This window comes from Strigops habroptila, chromosome 15, assembly GCF_004027225.2.
Source record: "Strigops habroptila isolate Jane chromosome 15, bStrHab1.2.pri, whole genome shotgun sequence".
NCBI lineage: Eukaryota > Metazoa > Chordata > Aves > Psittaciformes > Psittacidae > Strigops > Strigops habroptila.
This window is the reverse complement of record NC_044291.2, coordinates 5,439,182-5,459,414: the sequence shown is the minus strand read 5'-3', so window position 1 is coordinate 5,459,414 and position 20,233 is coordinate 5,439,182. Positions and strand designations below refer to the sequence as shown.

General features: G+C 42.4%; 1 protein-coding gene across 1 annotated transcript in view; it reads left to right on the top strand.

Moving 5' to 3' along the window:
* Positions 1–19,572, top strand: part of GPR107 (G protein-coupled receptor 107) — a 39,220-nt gene extending 19,648 nt beyond the window's left edge. Inside the window, exons 15-18 of the mRNA XM_030507091.1 lie at positions 5,593–5,642; positions 6,380–6,463; positions 7,295–7,419; positions 13,912–19,572. Coding sequence (XP_030362951.1) covers positions 5,593–5,642; positions 6,380–6,463; positions 7,295–7,419; positions 13,912–14,008 — 356 coding nt within the window. The 3' untranslated portion in view covers positions 14,009–19,572. The remainder of the gene's footprint in view (positions 1–5,592; positions 5,643–6,379; positions 6,464–7,294; positions 7,420–13,911) is intronic.
* Positions 19,573–20,233: the final 661 nt, after the last annotated feature.

Sequence of the window (20,233 nt, the reverse complement as noted above, 5' to 3'; positions counted from 1 at the left end):
TTGATTTGGTTTTTTTTTTTTTTAAAGGTTTTCTAAAGTGGGAAAGCTGAAGGAATAGGTCTAAAACCATAATTATCCAGAGAGACATTATGTACACATGCTGTGGATTGCTGGTGAAGGGTAGGCATGGCACAGTGATACAGCTGAGTTTGAGCTGCCTGGTTGTTGTTTTTTCCCTTGAAGGTGATCTTTAAAGCAAAGTATCTGACCTACACAGGCTTCTTATCTTGCACAGCAGTGGGCGTAAGCATCCCGGTTTTAGAAGCTTTTTTTTCTTCCCCCTTTAAAAATCACCACCTTCAGACTTAAGCAAGTGCCTCACTGCAGCTCTTTGGTCTGTCACTGTATCTTCTGTCAGTTGGGAGTACATGCTCTCTGCCCATTTTTAGGTCTGCTTTACAAATGTCTTGCAGATCTAAGGATATCAGCCTTGCTAACTGAACTGTTTTGGGCTGGAAAGCTGCTCAACTGCCACTACCTTGTTTACAGGCATCATGAGAAAAGGAAGAGAGAGAGAATGTTGTAGTAAGCTTGCTTATTTTAGTTTGAAACTCGAAGTTGTTGGTCAGTGGACCTCTCAAGTCTTACAGCCCACTCCTGTGTATCATGTCATCTGCGTGAGGGAGGAATGGAGAGCTGGAAACGCCACTGCAGGTTTTGTTCTGCTTTTACCTCTGCGCGTGTGATGAGATGTGAAACTCGGTGCAGTCTGAGCACGAACTCTTAGCTATTTTCCTGAGGCACTGCAGCGTGTCATAGTTGGCAGCAGAATTAGGGGAAATACATTGCAGTGTGTAGCTCCCAGCAGCATTCCCTGTGTGCTATGCAGTGGGCAAACGATGATTAATACTTTCATGCTTGCCCCCATGTCAGGAAAAACCATTTGCTGTATTCGGTGTCTTCCTGCTTCTGTACCATGAAAATGCCGTGAACAAAGAGCCTGGTCCTGCCTGGTGCAGAACACCCTCTGCTCAGCTGAGCTCAGCAGACGCTGGAGGCGATGGCTCTGTGGAGACCCGTGTTAAAACACCTCTGCAGCTCTCGTGAGGAGGAGGGGGTAAATGTGCTCTAGGCAATACACGAGCATCTCAAACCTTGAGATAAAGCTTAGTGATTTATGTGTCAAGACCTCAACGGATAGCACTAGAGAGCTGGGAAATGTTGAGAAATGCAAGCTGAGAAGTGAAATAGGCCTATTGTGTTCCAGTGTACCACTTCCAGGCACCCTAGATAGCTACCCAGGGTTGATGCAGCAGTTACGTGTTGGTGATACATCGCTTATCCTGTACTTTGGACTTCCTTCTGACCCTGGTGGGGAACTTTTATGCCAAGTGGCTAATGTGTTTCAGAATATTGAAGATTAACAAGTCTGTGCCACTTCTCATGCATGATACTGAGAGTTACTGCATCTGGTTGCTTGACCTCTTCTTTCTAGTATAGGAATGCTTTTAAGCAGGGTGTTGTAGAGATTATAGAGCCATACTTCTCAGAGTAACTCCTGGAGCTGCTTTTTGAGGTCTAGATCTAAGTGTGTGCCTTCATTCTTGGGGAGAGTAGGAAAAAAATCCATTTACTATTTGGTAACGGCACAGATTGCATCTCAAATGCACCAGAGTTAGTACGGCATACAAAGCATTGTGGAAATATTTAGCTGTACTTACGTGTGTTCACTCCAGATGCATTATGGTTTGCCCTTTGTGTACTGCAGTGTCTGGACTTGAGCTGTCTGTGCCCTCAGCACAGTCCTATTATTGTTGTTACATATTCTAAAAAGGTCAGCTTGATTCATCACAAAGCTATTGTCTGGTGTGTAAAGCTGTAGTGGATGGCGGGACTGTTTTTTCCTCCATCTTACAGGCTGTCTCAGCATCTGAAATTAGCACAGGGGGCTACCTGAGAAAGGGATTGATTATGAAAATACTGGGGTATACTGTGTTTTGATCACTGTGGATCAGACTATTGTAGGCACAAACTGCTAAGGTAAATGGTGATAGGGAGGGGAAAGCGAGGGAAGCAAGGTATAGATGTTGTTATAAACCTTTCTTGGAGGATGGCTTTTAGCTTTTTCATTACTCTGAGAGAGATAGAACACAGGTCTGAATTCATTTTTAAAACCTTTGGTAGGAAGTCTCTGCTTTTCTGTGTTTTTCCTTCTCTGCAGTTAAGTACTGTTCCTTGGAGAATGGTTATCATACACGAAACATAAATTTACCCAACCTTTACTGCGTGCTGTGATTGCTGCTGTGTTATCACAGCTTTACAGGTTGGAGCTGCAAGTGATTCAAGTTGTAAGTGACAGCTGCTGGCCTAGCCTCCGTCCTTGGAAATGTTGCTGTCAGTGTCTGGACTGCCAGGCTGAGGTGAATCAAAGTCTGAAAGCGTCCAGCATAGCAGGACTCAAGTATTGCTGCTTGGAGCACGTTCAGCCTGTGAAGAAGCAATTCACAGGCGATGCCAAGCAATGATGATTTTAGATTTTCTCCAGAACAGTGTGTGCTTTAACTTTGAGCTGTTTAAAAAAACTGGCAGAATGTTGTAGGCATGCATTAATACTGGCTTCAGTATCTGATAGCAGAGAGAAGTAGTGCTGAAGTTGAGGCAGCTAGAGGAGAGCACCTAGTTATGATAAAGGAGCAAGCTAGCTTCCAGAGGTGGCTCTTCAGTCTTTGTACTCAGTGGTGGTTGTCTTTTTTTCCACTCTTTTCCCTTCTTTCCCATGCTCAGGCATTCTAGATACTTGGACGTACCAACTTATGACTGTTTGGTATTGATTATCATGATGAGTAGGTGAGATCTTGAGCTGTGCTCTGTCAGCTGGGAGAGGTGGCATTGCGACACTTCACTTGGCAGCCAGATCGTTGGCTTCATGATCCTTTCCTCCTATGCACTGCATGAATCCAACAGAAATGACTCCCCAGCTCACTCAGTTGTTGACTGTAAAGCACTGATGGCCTGGCAGTTTGAATCACAGCTGTTGAGTTGGTGTTCCTTTAACTGCAAAGCCTGGTAATTCTCATGGCCTGTCATTGCACCAGTTGGTGGCAGTTCTTGAAGATGGATGCGTTGAGTTCAAAATAGATCCTTCTGTGTATAAACTGGTATGTGGTAAATCACAGGATCTTTGTGGTTGCACTTAATGTAGCTCTCCTTTAAATAGGACAATATTGCTTTCCTGCTTCACAATTTAATGAGCTTGTCCTGCATATTTAAATGCTTCAAATTTTCTCCAACTGTATTATGAAATGCTTTTAACATTAGGTTATCTGGTAGAGCACTAGACCCATAAAGTTTTTGCTATTTAAATGCTGGAAAGCAGCTTTTGCAAGGGATGGAAATGAGGGAGAAGTAGCTAAGCCAATGTCTTAGTAGCTACCAAGGATTTAGTTAGATTGTTGTTCTAGCAGTTCTAGGTCTTGCCATCTGTTGCCCAGTGGAGTGCTCTGTGCTTTGCTGGTAGTCTCCAGATGGAAGTCTAGAGCTTGGGCAGTGCTTTCTGGAGTCCAGGACTGTATATTGCAAAGGAGATGCTATTCTATGTTCAGTGTTTCATATTGCAGTTCAGAAGGGATTATGCTCCCAAAACTGGGAGCTAGTGTGACACACTGTGCCATAAGATTCACCCCATGAGCTTGTCTTGCCCAGAGCCAACCCAGATGGATTGGTGTTCAGATGAGCATCGTACAGGAGGAGTTTTAGCTGCATGGAAACAATCCTTCTCAAATAAGGTTTGCTTTTTTCCTCTTGAGCTCTGGCTCTGCTTTCTCTTACTGCCATGCCCTGTCTTCTTTCAGAAGTTAAACATGCTGTTTGGAAATGCATAGAAGCCACTAGCCAGCACTACATCAAAACTACTCTTAATAGCTTAGTTTTATGTACCTGTCAGCTAGTTTATGCCTTGTGTTAGTCAGGTGCTGTTGTTATAGTACATCTGCTGGAACAGGGTTTGTATCTGTCTCAAGGTATCCATAGCTTTCAATGGTTCTCCTGGAACACTAAAGGTAAGTTGGAAAGGGACTCTTGATCTCTAGTTTATACAAAGTAAGCTTAAAACAGAATGTTGTCTGTCTTCACTGTAGCTAATATAGTGGGAGCCGTTAAGAGTTTGAGTGGTGCATTTGACATTACCTTTCCATAAGAAAAGCTTCATTTTTTTGCCACAGGAAGTAAAGCATTGCTTTGGTAGCTATTAGTCTTCCTCTTCCTCATGCATAATACTGAATTTTGCACTGTTGTGAACCTGGAAGACCTTATGTGCAAATCCTTGCAAAAATCTGCTTTTTGCAGTGGGTGATTTCCGTGAGGGAGTGCAGGCAAACTTAAGCACAATGTGTTGCATTTCCACATCTGATTAAAAAATGGAGGGTTTGAAGTGAATACCAACCAGTGTGGCAATATTTTCTAACTGGCAACTTGTATTCATTGGCTCTAAATTGCATCTCTGTATGCTGTCAACATATCTTGGACTCTTTGCCTCTCTTGTTGTCATGAAAGCACCACAAGTCTGTGTTTGTAATTGTGCTGCACCTATAAAACCTGACTCGCAAACCGGAGTTGACAGCTCCTCCATCTGCTGTTGACCTCTGCTCGTTCACATAAATATCTCTGTGTTCCTCAAGAGCTGATGTAATCTGTCCGGTGAACGCAGGTTCGCCCGAGGCCTCGGCTTACACGGTTTGTGAACTGAAACACATGCATTTGCTGGGAGAACTATTTAGTATGACTTCCCATTTCACTTGTAAGTTGTGACTGAGCCACAAATGATGGAGGATATTACTTGCTAAAATACTTCTGCTGCTGTTCAACAAGGTGCAGTGGTTTCCAGAGGCACAGTTACCTCAGAGTCGCTCAGATCAGCTGAAGGCACAGAGCAGGTCAGGAAGTAATGTAGAAAAGGTGAATTTTCTAGGAGGCAATTATCCTGGAAGCTTGGGATACTCCCTAGTAGCTGGTACAGTGCTGTGTTTTGGGCTTAGTCTGAGAATAACATTGATAACACACCTCTGTTTTAGCTGTTGCTGAATAGTGCTTACCCTGATCAAGGGCTTTTCAGCCTCTTGTGTTCTGTGCCACTGAGGAGGTGCACAGGAAGCCAGGAGGGAACCCAGCCAGGACAGCTGACATGAACTAGTCGAACAGATATCCCATACCATAGATCATCATCAGTGTAGAAACTGGGGAGATGTGGATGAGAGCAGTTGTGTGGTGCTTATTTGCTGCCTGGGGTTACACCATGACAGCAATGTCAAGTGGCATGGCCCTTCTGGCAGGAGAGAGGTGACAATATGTAGTTAGCTATATATGGATAGAGGAAGGTTCTTTATTGCAGAGTGCATGCAGATAAAATTTAGTATAAAAATGATCTCAGTGAGTTGCCTTTTTAAGAGAGAATGCATCCCAGCCTAGGAGTTGTCCTGCACATAGATAAGCCAGACTTTCACTCCTTGAAGCACCCAGTGGGCTGTGAGACAAACCCTCTAACCTGGAATTACCTGAGTCCTAGTTTTGACTATTTACCTATTTGCAGACAAGCATCAAAAGAAATCCTGTCTCATTTTAACAACTTTCTGATGGACTTTTATGTTCTCTTGATAGCTGCCATTAACCTAGCAAAGCTGAAGCTTTTCCGACATTACTATGTTATGGTAAGTAAAACATCTGTACACCTGCATACAGAGCACTTGGAAGCCACTGAAGCCTTTTGATTCATTGCTTGTTAGAAGCTACTATAGCTGGTGGATGTGGTGGAGATGTTCCTAGTTCTGTGGCAGTGCTTTGGCATCTTGGTCAGCTGGGTTACAATCCTCATAGCAACCTCCTGTCTTTTCCTGGTGGTTGCATCCTTCTATCTTTAAATTGGTTCCAGCTATTTGTAATGCTTACTGATTTCCTCTGGAGACAGCTTGAGCTGCCAGTTGAATTGATGGGCTTGAATAACGTACTGTAAACTTGCTAAAAATTAAACTTGGGACCAAATGGTGCCTTGAGATGCATGTGTGCAGTTTCTGATTAAGTCTGTGGGAGCCATGAGCATACCTCCCAAGAGAGCCTGAGCTTCTTAATAATTTCCAGCGGCCTCATTTCAGACTCTTGTAAGTAGGAAAAGTAATAAATTACAATCATGATTCTTCAAGTTCTACAAAATCGTAATACTTAAAGCATTTCCTGCTGTAACTTACATATGTTAGCAACAGCTTGACTCATTTGGATGTTCAACCAGCAGTAGAGCCCTCAGCCTACATCTTCCATGTTTATCGAGGAGCATAATAAGGCTAGTCTGAGTTAATGAGTTGCTTGGGAATTGCTTAAGCTATTTCTCTGGAAAAAGAGGTTCTGTAAGGATGGTGCTATTGTTCTCATGCTTTCTCCTTTTCCTTCCCAGATTGTATGTTACATTTACTTCACACGGATTATTGCAATTCTCATAAAGATTGCTGTTCCATTCCAGTGGAAATGGCTGTACCAGGTATTTGCCAGCAAAGGAAAACACATCCATTTCTTGATATTTCTTTCTTTTTCTTATTATTCTTTAAATATAACTGCACCAAAAAATATTTAACTATAAATAACTGCGCCGTTGTTCTTCATGTTATAGTACAACATCTCAAAGCACAGTGCTGCACCCTGTCTCCTCCTGATTTTTATTGCTGATGTGCCTAAGGTGGCAGGAATATATGTTTAGTTTTGTGTTTGTGCAGCCAGACTGCTGAATTAGGCATGAGATGTCTGAAAGTAATTGTATTATTGATTTTTAGTCTTTCGACTTAAAAAGTCTGCAAGAAATTAATCAAGAACATATAAAGGGAGAAAAAAAACTAGTCAGGTTTGCCTTGTGTAATTGAGGCCCTGGGGAGGCAGTAAAATAGGCTTTTGCTCTTCCTTCTACAGGCTTTATTTGCCTTGTGACTTTTAAATACTTGGTTTCTTAACATATAATGCAAGTAACTGTGCAGGGAGTCTTTGGAATACATTAACTGTTGAAAATACCCAAACAACATAGGGATGATCCCTGTCGCCATTATTTAAAAGCCAGGTCTTGCTGAAGTTATTTAAAAGCACTGGAGTGATGGCTAGAACTGTAACTGTATTTAAAGTGACAGGGGAAGCTGAAAGAACAAAGGGCTTGACAGCCTTTACCCTGGGATTAATGATAACAGGACAGGAATTGCTTTGTTATTTCTGCTGTGACACAGACTTCTTGGCCCATTAAACCTTGAACCTCATGAATGAGGAGAAATGTTTGATGACCATGAAGGATTACAGGACTGAACTTCAATCTTTGTGGTTTTACTTGCAGCTGCTGGATGAAATGGCCACCCTTGTGTTCTTTGTCCTCACCGGGTACAAGTTCCGTCCAGCATCAGACAACCCTTATCTACAGCTCTCTCAAGACGATGAGGATGACTTGGAGATGGAAGCTGTGTAAGACCCTTCCCCCCCCCTTTTTTTTTTTAACTCTTCCCTTGATATGAGAAAAATAATGTTTAAAAACAGTTTAATCTTTCTAAATCCTCCTTTGAAAAAGATTAGGATCTGCCCACACCTTTAAAGACAAGGTGTCTATTTGCTGTGTGTTAAACTAATAAAGAGATTTGTGATATCCATAGGAGCCTCTGAGCTGGAGATTGCAGTAATGTGGAATAAGCTGGTAAAGCTTTTCATGAGGCAAAAAGATGCTCATGAAAATACCAAGTAAAAAAGCTTCTGTGTTTAATATATGTTGCTGAACACCAACAAGCCTTACAGATTGTCATGAATACTTCATGGTTTAAAAAACAAACCACCAAACCACCAACAAAAACTAACAGACTACAGAATATAAATGAGCCTGGTGTAAGGTCCCTTCTGCCTTGTTGTTCAGCCTTTGCAGAAACTTAAGTAACACTAAGCTGAGGAAATGGATTTTTACCAATACTCTTCCCTGTTCTATTCTTTGCTGCTAAACCATGAGGTACCACAAATGCAGCAGGACCTCAGTCTGGAGAAATGATAAAGTAGGGCTCTGCCGAAGTCCCTGTCACTTTCTCAGCAGTGATTTCCTAAGGACTTGAAAAACAAGTGGCATTTCTGAAGCTATAATAGAAACTGCCCTAAGAAATTCAGCATGCCAGAAGTGTTGAATACAGCTATAAATGTGACAGACTCTGTTGCCTTAATAGGAGCCAAGCTAACCTAATCTCTTTAGTAGTCACACATTTCATGCATAATTGCAATTCATGTACAGGCTTAGAAGCCTGTTCCTTAGAGTTTTCCCAGTTTGGCAAATCTCCTTTACTTGGGTGAAACAAATTGACATTCCAGTTCTTATTGCAGGGGGGAAGAAAAGGCAGAATGTGTTTGCCCTCATAGTTAGCTCAGAAAGAAATGGATCTTATTGGGAAATAGCTCCAAGGTGGTTTTGTATCATAGAATCCAGCCTGAAATGTCATGCAAGGAGTTTAATTTCTGAGATATACCTCTAGTAACAAAGATCCTCTTTCCAAACACGTAGCTATTTTTGCTTGAATCCATAAAATCTGTTGTTGTTGCAAGTGAGATTCAGCTAGTGCATGGTGACTTTAGAATCACTATCGCTTAAAGGTGTTGAAAATGGTTTATGTAAGAAACTGGTTTCAGTTTGGACACTGGTAAATAGACAGTGCCTTCCAGATGCAGGTGTTTGAACTGGATGTGGCAGGATTTGGGATTATACAAAAATGGGCTTTATTCCTTTTTGCCTGTTAGAATGAATTTCAACTTTGCATTACATGCTTAGTGAGTTTTTACTTGGGTTTTATTAGTATTAATAATATGGCACCTTTCATATTTAGTGATCTCAGTGAATTGAAGCAGCTGCTAAATTTAGGCAAACCTGCCAGAAATAAGCTGGAGAAAGTTTATAATAAACTAATGAAGTGATTTACATCTCACCAGAGTGAAACAGAGATTACTAGAAACTCAAGGATCAGAATTTCCTGTAAGCCTTTTCCCAGTAAGGCATTTTGCCCTTTGCCTTGGGAGTCTCCATTGTTGTGCCTTGTGGGTTGTTCCCCTCAGCTTTGCTTGAATTCTTCTCATCTGATTCACCAGAAGTTTTACTCTTTTGGGCACTTGGCAGGGTGCAATCTGTGTCTTGTTCTCCCTTCCCCAGCTGCAGCAGGGAGGTTAAGCTTGCACGTATTTGAGAAGCATGGTGTATACACGTTGTGACAGGTGAAGCACTGCAAGGAAAGTGTATTAAATTTCTTGTTGATTTGGTCTTGCTGGTCCTATTTTTGCTTTTATAAATATTAAATGTTGTTTCTGTAGGGGAAAAATACCAAGGTTTATTTGAGCAAGTGACTAAGTGCCTGACAGCATCCTGACTAACCAGTGCCTGAGTGTGTTTTGTCTTTCATGTGATAAATACCTACTTGTCTTCAGAGGCTATGGCAGAAGTTAAAAGTCTCCAAACTTCAAACTTCATGGTGTCCTGCCATGTCTTATTGCCAGGTTTTATGGTTATTTTCCTCTGCAAGAGGATTTTTGTTAAAATCAGGCTCTTTAAAACATTTTCTGCAGAAGCATTCACCTTCTTTAGACTCAATATTTCTAGGGGCTACAAGGGGAGAGCTGTATTTTCCAGCCTTGCTTGTTTTCCAGCAAGAAAAATAGGACATTTGAAGTGTAACTGTCTAGCTTATGCCTGTTTTCATGCAGTGCAAACTAGACAAAGCTCAGTCTGGCAGTAAATGTAAATGTTAAGGACAGTGTGGAAATCTGCAGAGTTTCAAGAAAAACACAGACTAGATGTCTCTGACAGGAGCGACATAAGGCACAAACCTTTCTTCTGTAAGTTCTTGTAACTCTCAAAAGTTAAATATAAATCAAGAACAGCAAAGGTAACTTGTAAGTCTTTTCAACTGACCTGCCTCTACCTCGGGAGAAAGCATCCCCAAATGGTATAGGACTCTCTTCAGGTATAGCAGGCTCAACAGAAGTTCTCCTGATGGAGAGAAGAGCGTAACTAAACCTGAACTAAGGACCAGTCTGTTCATTTTCAAGTAGGGTCTATAGCAATTCATCATCAACAAAGTGGCTTCTGTGTATTCTCTGCTGGGCAGCCTCTTGAGCCCGTTCTGTCAGTATGTAGGCTTGTCACTGACAGTTGGTTAGATTAAAGCACTCTGTTTGAAAAGGTGCCGGCACACTTGGCAGAAGGAGTTGTCAGGCTTCCAATCCTAATGCCATTTCTGAGGCATGAACACAAAAATATAAATGGTACAGGAGATGAGGTGGGGGTGAGGAAGGGGAAAAGAAGCAGGTTTTGGTTTGATTTGGGCTTTTTAATTCTTGCAGTAAGTTATTTCATCAGCTCAGTAAGTTTACGTTAAATGTTAGGTACCAAAGTGCTCTTCTAAAGTCTTGGTTGAAAATGATGTGGGGTTAAGGTATTTCCACTGGAGGAGGAATGGCAGGAAAAGCCATTAATGGTTTTGTTCTCAATTTGGTAAATCCATCTCACTGAGTGCATGGAGACTAACTTTGTTTTTCCTTACCACCCAAAACAGCCTCAACATAGTGAACTGTTGTGGTAACACTGACCTACCTGTGCTTATGCTTTGGGATCTGGAGTTTCTCACTGAATCATGAGGCAGCCTATTTTGTGCTGAGGCTTGAAGTCCTGCTTGGTTGCTTTTCTCTTGCTTTCTCTCTGGTTGTGCTTCATGGCAGACTGATTCATGATGCTCTTCATTAGAAGTGATTGTCTTCACCTAACACATCTTTCCATGCAGAGGTCAGCTTTTTTGTTCAATGGCTGATCAGTTTTCACTCCAGTTTGCAGTATCTTGTGAAGGCTGGCTGCTGCCAGCATTGCAGGGTTTCTTGTTGGCCTATAAAGCTAAACAAACACACAACCCAGAAGAAAAGGCAGCTGAGATCCACCACAGTGGAGAGCTGAAGATGCTCCCATGTTTAGCCATTGCTTGATACCTTGTATACAACACAAGGGGGAAAGAATAAAGTACCCGATATTTTCACAGCATGTACCACTGTGCAGTGTTCAGGGAGCTCCTTTTGTGCCTCATTTGTGATGGGTATCCCTCTGACAGCCACAAAAATTCTCTCCAGAGATGGTTTAGTGAGGAGGATTTGTTGCATTTTAACTACTGCTAGTCTGTGGGCTAGAAATGCAATTCAGCAAACTGCAGGTGAGGAACACTTACTTGCAGTATTGAGGTCAGAACTGAAACCCTTAGGCTGCTCAGAGGGCTAGAATGAGAACTGCAGTGTGCTTGGTCTTAGTGCTGATACCCTTATTTTACTAAGCATTAAAACATGTTGGCTGAACTGATTTTGAGACAGAGAGGACTTGCCCATTGTACACAGTCTGAGACAAGGAGGATTCAAAAGCTATGCCATACACTTGTCATGAGACAAGAACAGTGCTATTCAGATGGTCTTTAAATTTCCATATTGAGGAATCCACCCCAAAATCTCTCCCAGTTCTTTGCTGTCGTTGCTGGGGGGGGGGGACACACAATAAATGGCGTCTGCTACAAATGACATGACTCGACCTGTCAGCAATTTCAGTGTGTAGCTGTTTGTCCTGTCCCTCCTTGAATGTGAGAAGTGGCTCATTCCCTCTTAGCCATATCCTCTCATCCCTTCTGTTATCATCTGGGTGTGCAGTGGGTTTGTAATTGTATAAGAGTGCAGTGCTAAAATCCAGGCTGTGTGCCAGGTGGGATCTTACTAGCTGTGAGTCAAGTGATAGGACTGCTTTGGTGTCATGTATGTATAAAACACCTGTTTATATATCCCAGTTATGCTGTTGCATTGCTGTTAGATGCTCGGTTTTGGTTTGTAGTCCATTGTAATCCTTCCTGAAGAATAGATATTTAGCTGCTTTCTCTGTAATTACAAAGTTGATTATTTCTGAAGAGTAAACTTTGTAGCTGTCTTGCTGCATTGTCCCATATTTTTCAGGCCATTACTTCAATTTGCCAGAATCTGTCTGCATTCTAGTCCTCTTCTCAAATATGTAGCTCTTAGTGTCTTCTGCAGATTTAATAAGCAAGTTCTCTATTCCATTACCAAGGCAATTACTGAAAACATCAAATAGAAGTGAACCTAGGACAGACCTTTCTGGAACCACACTCCGTGTTCTTTCATTTTTGACAGGCAACCATTAAGTACATCTCAATACATGCTTTTCCAATTAGTTGTGCAGCTACTTTTGTCTAGCTCACGTTTCCCCAAATTTTTTCCTATGTGACTGTGGGGGGGAAAACCTTTGTCAACAAGGAGAACTTAGGAGATCTACATGTTCTCTGTGCTGATAAGCTTGATGTGATCTCTTCCAGGCAAGTGTTTACTAATCCCATCTTTCTCCTCTAGGCAACCTGCTTGGTTTTCTCCCTTCTTGTTTTTTATTTCAATAGGGAATAAAGTTGCTATTTGATCTGTGCTCTTCTGACCCTTTCATAGAATTATAGAATGGTTTGGGTTGGAAGGGACCTTGAAGCTCATCCAGTTCCAACCCCCTGCCACGGGCAGGGACACCTTCCACTAGAGCAGGTTGCTCCAAGCCCCTGTGTCCAACCTGGCCTTGAACACTGCCAGGGATGGGGCAGCCACAGCTTCTCTGGGCACCCTGTGCCAGCGCCTCAGCACCCTCGGAGAAACTACTTTCTTCCTAACAGCCAATGTAAATCTTTCCCTATACCTTAAACAGAAGTTCATCTTGGCCCACTCTAAAGTGCCTGAACCACTGATCATCCCAGTACTGCCAGCACTAAAGAGTCACTGAACACACCAGTTTGAGTAAATTATTTTTACAGTACGTGAACAGAAGCTGATAATCTTACAAGGAACTATGGGCATGATCAGAAGAGTGTATCTGAAGATCAGTTCTCTTGGGTGATATGTGAAAATGTTGTTAGCTAGTCTGATCAAATAAACTATTGTTATGTGATAAACAGGAGGTGAAAGCACACAAAGACTGACAGCAACATCTTTGAACAGGACAGTTTGATGTATGTTTCCAGGCATCCCTTGTGAATGCACTGAGCTATTGGCACTCTTTACTTTCAGCATCCCAAATAACCTTTGTAGCACATTTTGTGGGGAAAAAAATACCTGCATGGAATGAGAATCATGTTGTGCAAAAGAATAAAGCAAATGTCTTGTGCATGTCAATAGCCTGTTTCGTATAGCAGCAGAGAAAGCTGCTGGGCTGAAGAGCTTGTGGATAGCCAAGGTAGTTCCAAGAGGAGTGGTGCTGTTCTGGCTGAATAAACAGTTCAGTCTGCCTAATGTTTGAAGGGTATTATGAGGCTTTGAAGTTCAATGGTCAGATTGCTGTGGCAAATCCAGGCTTGGATGGTAGGAAGTTTTCTTCTGTTTTGTTGCTGTTCACTGAGTAATTTTGCTATTACCAGGAGTTGGTGTGCCTTAAGGTTCATTTGGGGCACTGTCCAACTGCGTGTGCAGTTGTATAGTATGTTGTACCTATTAAAAGCATTGCAAATGCAGAAGGAAGTCTTAATGCACAGAATTAAGGGTGTTCTGCTATAGAGCAAAGTATTTTTTTAAGCAAGCTGCTCAAACTTTAGCAAATAAACACCTGGTTTAAGTGTTTAACTACCCCTGCTATCTTCTTTCAAGTACAAGCAAATATTTGTTGGTTTAGTTTAATGATAGTTGAGAAAGGCCTTGAGGCTCTCAAGGGCAGTGGCCTTGCTCCCAATGTCCATCAGTGTTGTGTCCAGGATGATACTTGGCCTGCAAAATGGTAGCAATAGAGAGGCCAAACATCAAGACTGCTAAGTCTTGGTAAAGAGACACATGAGAAGTGTTAGTTGATATGCCCAGAAGAGAAGTGTGGGCTATTGGTGCAATGGATGTGACACATCAAGTTCCATTCTCTGATGTTTCTCCTTTCTTTTCCAGAGTGACGACTTCTGGAGTAATGGAAGGCATGAAGAAGGTCAAGAAAGTGGTGAATGGTTCAGCAGAGCCCCAGGGCGAATGGGAAAGCACAGCATGATGGACTGGACTGAGGCAGCACTTTCAGAGAAACTTTTTTAATTTATTAATATTCCTCTCAGTGGAAAGGGAGCAACTAGCACTTCCCAACACTGAAACTGCAGAGCGGGGTGTGTCTAGGGGGAGCAAAGCAGTGCAGAAATGTAACTATTCTTCTGATCGTAAGAAAATGGCATCTCTTGGTACCTGCAAAGGAGTGTGAAGCTTTCCTAGGGATTTTTGGGTAGCTTGTTCTTTTTCCCCCCTTTCTGGATTGGTTAGGTATTCCGAATTGTTTGCAGTCGAGTTCTTCAGAATGTGTAATACTGATGTGAAGAGAGACCTTTAGTGTGTATGTAAAAGTATATATTTTATATAACGCGCATATATATCTACACAGTTGCTATGTAACATGTATGCTGGGAATTACAAAGCGTGTCAGAAGGTGGGAAAAGAAGATAAGAGATGTAAGTATTTTATTTTTCTTTTTATAAACTCTCCTTTTGGCTTGGACAAAGCATTGCAAAGTGAATTAATAGGAACAACTGCAGTTATATGAGAGACTAAACAGGGTATTGGGTTAGATGACTTCTGCCACTGCTCACATCAGTGGGAAGGTTAAGTATTTTCTTGTGTTATCCATGCAGGTATCCACTTGAATGTGTCAGGTTTTCAAATGTATTGGTAAATAGGAAGCAAGTGACTGTTCTCCATTAAAAGCACTAGCCCATAGTGCAAGCAGCATTGACATAAATTCTCCACTGTTCATGGAGTTGCTCTTGATTCACACCCACCTGGCAAGAAGTACACAAGAGGTGTAAGACTGATGCTTGCTTTTTAGGGGTCTGCTGTGCTATCTTAAACATTTAATTTGAAGCTGTGACCCAGAGCCCTTTGATCTGCTTTCTAAAATATTTTCAAGGTATTTCAAAAGACACTCCTTTGTGGCACAGCAGGACCAGTACCAGAATCTCCAGTGGAAATCTGCCCAGCAAATGTGCTGCAGCCTAAATCTCTGGTTCACCATTATCCTGAGTTACTTGGCCTCCCTGGATGGCTGCTTGTACCTCTCTGGCTGCGCAGGATTGATGATGCTGCTGTTTGAGATGAGCTGAACTAGTCAAAATGGTACTGCCATCAAAACCAGGCAACTGCAGCTCCCAGTCCTAAATGGTTTTTGTCAGGAAAGTAGATTATGACCAGAACCTCAATGCAGGGGAATACAGAGGTCTTGACTATTAGCTGCAAACTTGCAGTGAAGTCTTTACAGACATGTTACAAAAGCCATGTGTGTTTTATCTGTAGTACTCTGGTATTGTTAGTAAGGCGAGCTGGTGCCCATAGCTGGAGTAGTAAGGCATAGTAAATGATTGTAAAATTTGGGGGAGGATGGAAGTGGTTCACTGATGTAATGAGGGTAAGCTTTAAGAAAAATAAATCAAGTATAACTCACTGACCCACTGAAGCCTTAATATTCCTGTGGAGACATTGACATATGGTGCTGTTAAGCAAAGTGCTTCTATCAGGGTGACAGGGAGAGGCATCATCACAGAGCTATGGATGTGCCAGCGTCTTTTACAAGCTCATTTAGGAATTGCTTTTCTGACTGAAGGGACTACATCTCTGGGGCACAACTGATTAGAGTATTAGCCATTAGGTTTGTTATTCTTTATGTTTAGAAGGAGGGTTTTCTTTGGAACCATAAACCACTTCTTCCTCAGTCTTGAACAGGCATTGTAGAGCTCTTAAATGAGCAATCTGTACCAAGACTTGCTGTTTGAAGAGCAGCTTTGTTTTCTTCCATTGCCACTTCTTTTCCCAGGTGTTGGTTCTATGCACCGTGGAAATGGTAGAAAGAAATCTGCCTGCTTTGATACCTGGAACTGATTTCTCTTCATGTAAAGCATAAGAATCACCCTCTTCTGGGTACAGAGTCCTCTTCTAGGTTGTTTTTTACTCCTCAGGTGTAACTGCATAGGAATCACAGCAGTGATAAAGTTTGACTGTTGCTGTCATTGTCTTGCAATGATACAGTTTTAATATTAGAATCAGAGAGCCTGCACCACTAGAAAGGCTCTTAGGTGACCTATGAGCCTTTTAGACCTTCTGTATGAAGAAATCTGCATATGAAGTAGCTGAGGTGTGAGAAAATGGACTGTAAACAAAGGCAGTCCTAGCTCATCATACAGTTTAAATACAATACCCAAAAAACTCATTCTCTCACTCTGCACATTTCCTCTGTCCCAGTGGAAATGTCACTTCATCCAAAAGGCTACTCAAACAGGCTGTAAACTTTGTCCAGTGTAGTCCACTGGAGACCTGAAGTCTGTTGGCACTGAAGTATGTAGAGGATAAGGATTTGCTGTCAGGAATAGAAGTGCAATAACAGTGTTAATCTGGACATGATGCTCCCTTGGAACTTGTTAATACCTTTTGCAAATGAGGTGTGAAATTCAGATGGGTGTGTGGCATTTCACCCCAAACCATGAGGGGCTGCACCAGGATCCCAGCACATGCTGAGCTGGTTCCAAGCAGCTGCCTGTTCCATACCTCAGCATCAGTGGAGCTGCTGATTTGGCAAATCCTTTTACCTTACTCTCAGGTTTCTGTTTTTTATATGCACTTTTTTTTTTTTCTCAAGTTGCATATGGTGTAGGTTTATCTACCAAGTCCCTGGCTCACTAGTCAAAGGCCAAAAAATGGTGGTTTCTTTTTGTCTGGCATAAAAAGCCATGACAGTACTCTCAGAGTGCTTTTTAGAAGAGCTTTTCTTGAGTTCAGACCTGAGCTTCAGCACTCAGCTGTAAAGCCAACCTCAGCTGGCACTTAATGCAGGATGCTAACCAGCTGCACAGTAGTAACTAGTGAGACCTAAGCATTAGTGTAGAAAAAGACAAGAAAGAGTGATAGAAGGTTCTTACTGCAGCCATTTCCAATGTGAATTTCCACTTTCTCTAATGGGATTCCTTGGAGCAGGTCAAAAAACTTGTCTTGCAGGGTTGTACGATGGATTGGACAACGGAGGGTGGAGAGGATGGCTGTGGTTGTGTTTCTCTTGCAGCACAGTGTGGTTTGCACTGCAGAGCATCAAAGGGAGGGTTACTCCCTGCCTCATCCTCTCAAGGTGAACCTGCATCTGCAGAACTAGCCAGTGCATGGCTCTATTAGTGGTGTAATACAGCAGCTTAGAGCTCACCAGGCAGGATAATCACAGTGCTTGCTTTTCAAATGCTGACAGCTGCCTATCTGGTAGGAAGCTCTGTCTTTCACAGGCAGGGGAAATAGAAGAGCTGCTTGTGGCTTACAAATTGTTTTGGGATGGATTCTTATTTCCTGTTCCTGCCTTTTACTGAAGCAAGCAATTAAAATGATCACCCTCTGAGCGCACAGCGGTAGAATGACGGGAGCCCTGGAAAAGCAGGTGTGGTGCAATTCAGAATAAATGGGTTTAAATGCATTCACATATGTTGCTGCAGTGGAGTCCTGCGCACCATCTGCAGACGAAAATGAGATTGGTTCAATCTTCAGTTGTAATGCAGATTATGCCCCAGTAAATCCCTGTTGATGATGACATGCAAATGCCATTGATGCACTCCTCCTTCCTGCTGTAACTGTTCAGAAGCTGTCTTCCAGAGGAAACCTCCTTGCAGTGCAGCTGCCAGGCTCTTGCATTCTTCAGGCTTGAAAATGTTTTCCTTGATGGTTCATCAAGAAATGTGCTAACAGAAAGCAAGACATAATGGGGTCATCTGGAACATTGCTGCTGCTCGCTCAAAACGGAGCGGTTCGAGCTGAAGAAGCCACATGCTGTCCTATTAAGATGCTCTTTCATGTTGTCATCTAACTCAGCGTGTCATGATCTGTGCGGTGCATTGTTCAGTGCTTCTCTCCAGCTGAGTGCCCTGTTCCTGGATTTCCATGCTGGCATACCCTGGGAGCATGTTGTAACAATTTGCTGCATTGCAGTATTTTGTCTTGGAGCTAGCAATGTGGAAGGTGTATTGTGCTAAGCTAAGTGGACTCTCTCTAGCATGAGTGTGCATCCACCATGTATACTTCAGCACTGCAACGTTCCTTCTGGCTGTGAAAGGGCATATCCTAATCACTCCAGTGTGCACATTTGAAAGCCAGTTGAAGATAGTGTTGTCTTTTTTTGTTTGTTTTCTTCCTTACGGTATGCTCCTCTTACAGAAGAGAAATGCAGTCTGGCCAATGATAATCCAGTTGACAAGAAAGACAACCAAAAAACTCCCTACTGGAAATTTGCCCAGCTGCATTTGAAGCAAATATTGGGTATTTGTATGTTTTGCTCCGAGAACTGAAGTTGCTTAGCTATTAAAATCATCAGGTGGTAGCAAGGTAGTGAAGGGAAGGAAATCCTTCTCCTTCAGCCTACCTGGTTTGTCTCCTTTCATCTGACCTGTCATGATAGCAAACAGACTTCCGTTCCTTTAAAGCAGATGTGCTTTATTGATTCTGTGTTATCACCTCCAATCATCAAACGTTTTCCCATTTTCTCACCTTGGTAAAAGGAGCATGGAGCTGTGGTCTGCAGTAGAGGGGAGGCACAGTGATACTTGAAATAAAACAGCACTTACGCTAAAACCTATGATCTTGTAACTTCAGTAGCCTGAATGTTTCCTGAATGCTGAGGTGCTGCTGCCCAGAGGCACTTGACCAAATGTTTCTTTGTGTTCCCTGGGGTTGATTTGCTCAAAACCATTGTTCTAAATTGGATTAATAGGGCTTTTCTTGTAGCCACTGAATCTGATGCTGGTTTGGGCTTATTAATCGCTTTTACTTAGCAATGTTGGGAAGCTGTGTGTTTTCCCCCTTGTAGTTTCTCACTTGGATATAGCAATGATCCTGTAAGAACCACCCATGAGACGTACTTGCAAGTGGCTGGAACAGAATCTAAGAAAAATACTGAGATATTTATGTGTAAAGTGATGGTACTGGAAGAAAGTGGCTGAGAAGAGAGTTGCTCCTTGTAGGTTGACTGGCTCAAGAACCCATTTATGTTTTGACAGCAGCAATCCTGTAGAAAGGACAACTCTTAATAAACATTTCCCTGTGGGATTTCTCTCAAGTCTTCTGCTCTCTGTGTAATAAAATAGAGCCTGACCTCCACATTATCCAAAGCACTTTGTCTTGTAGCTAGGATACTGGATTGCTGGGCTTGTACCTGGTCTGTCAAAACAGAGTATGGGTCTAAATAGCTTCTCTTTCCCTTTAGTAACTATTAATAATTAATTCTAGATCCTTTTGTGTCATTAAGCAGCTTTAGGGCACCTTGTACAATGTAGCTTTGAATTCACGTAGTAAATGATCTCCGAAAGAGCTCCAGAAGACTTTCCTGTGTACAGCAAGGTCCAATTCCAGGGGTCTTGGTGACCTGTAAATATCCTATTCCTCAGTTCATGTTCAGATGTACAAATGGATTTTTTTTCAGTATTTTTTTAAACTTTATTAAACAACAAACACCATTTGAAGAGAAGTCAAGCTAGATACATATCAGGATGGTCTGTGTAACTTGGTTTCCCTGCTGTGATGCAAACGTGTAAAATAAAGATTGACCAGAAAGAAGTTTAATGCATCTCATTTTCTGCTTCTGAACTGCTAGTGACCAGGTTGACCTGTGGATTTCTGCATTTCCCCTTAACTTAACTTCTTTTTGCAGCCATTAACATCTGCATCATGGATACAGGGCCAAATCACAAGAATCTTGTGTGGAAGAAGCTTTCCTAGGGGAAAAGCTTTCCTGCCAGTGACCCACAGTGGGGGGTTCACAGAGATGCCTCCAGGTACTATACCTATGCTTGTACATGCCTAGCTCCTCTTGTGGTTTTGTAAGCTGAGCTTTGTGGACTGAGTTTCAAATGGAAGGGTTTGTGTCTCATGGACTTGCAGTCTTGGGCAGGAGGAAGGCAGGCATCTCCAGGGCTTGTTGCCAACAGCCAGCATTGCAGTCTCCTTGTTCCACAGGGCTTGGTATCAGCTTTGCCATGCGAAGGAGGACAAGGAGGTGGTGCTTTGAACCTTGGTGACCAGATACAAATTAAGGGTAGACACCTGGATTATAAGTAACATCCTTTGTGGATCAGGCCACCTTATTTCTGAGGCAAGTCTTTGACCTGTTTGCTTCAGGCTAGGCTGAGGGATGCTGTGGGACTTCCATGGATGTTCTTTTCCTGAGACATCAGGCTTTAACCGTGCATTTCAGTTCTGCAAACTAGTTGACTTGGCA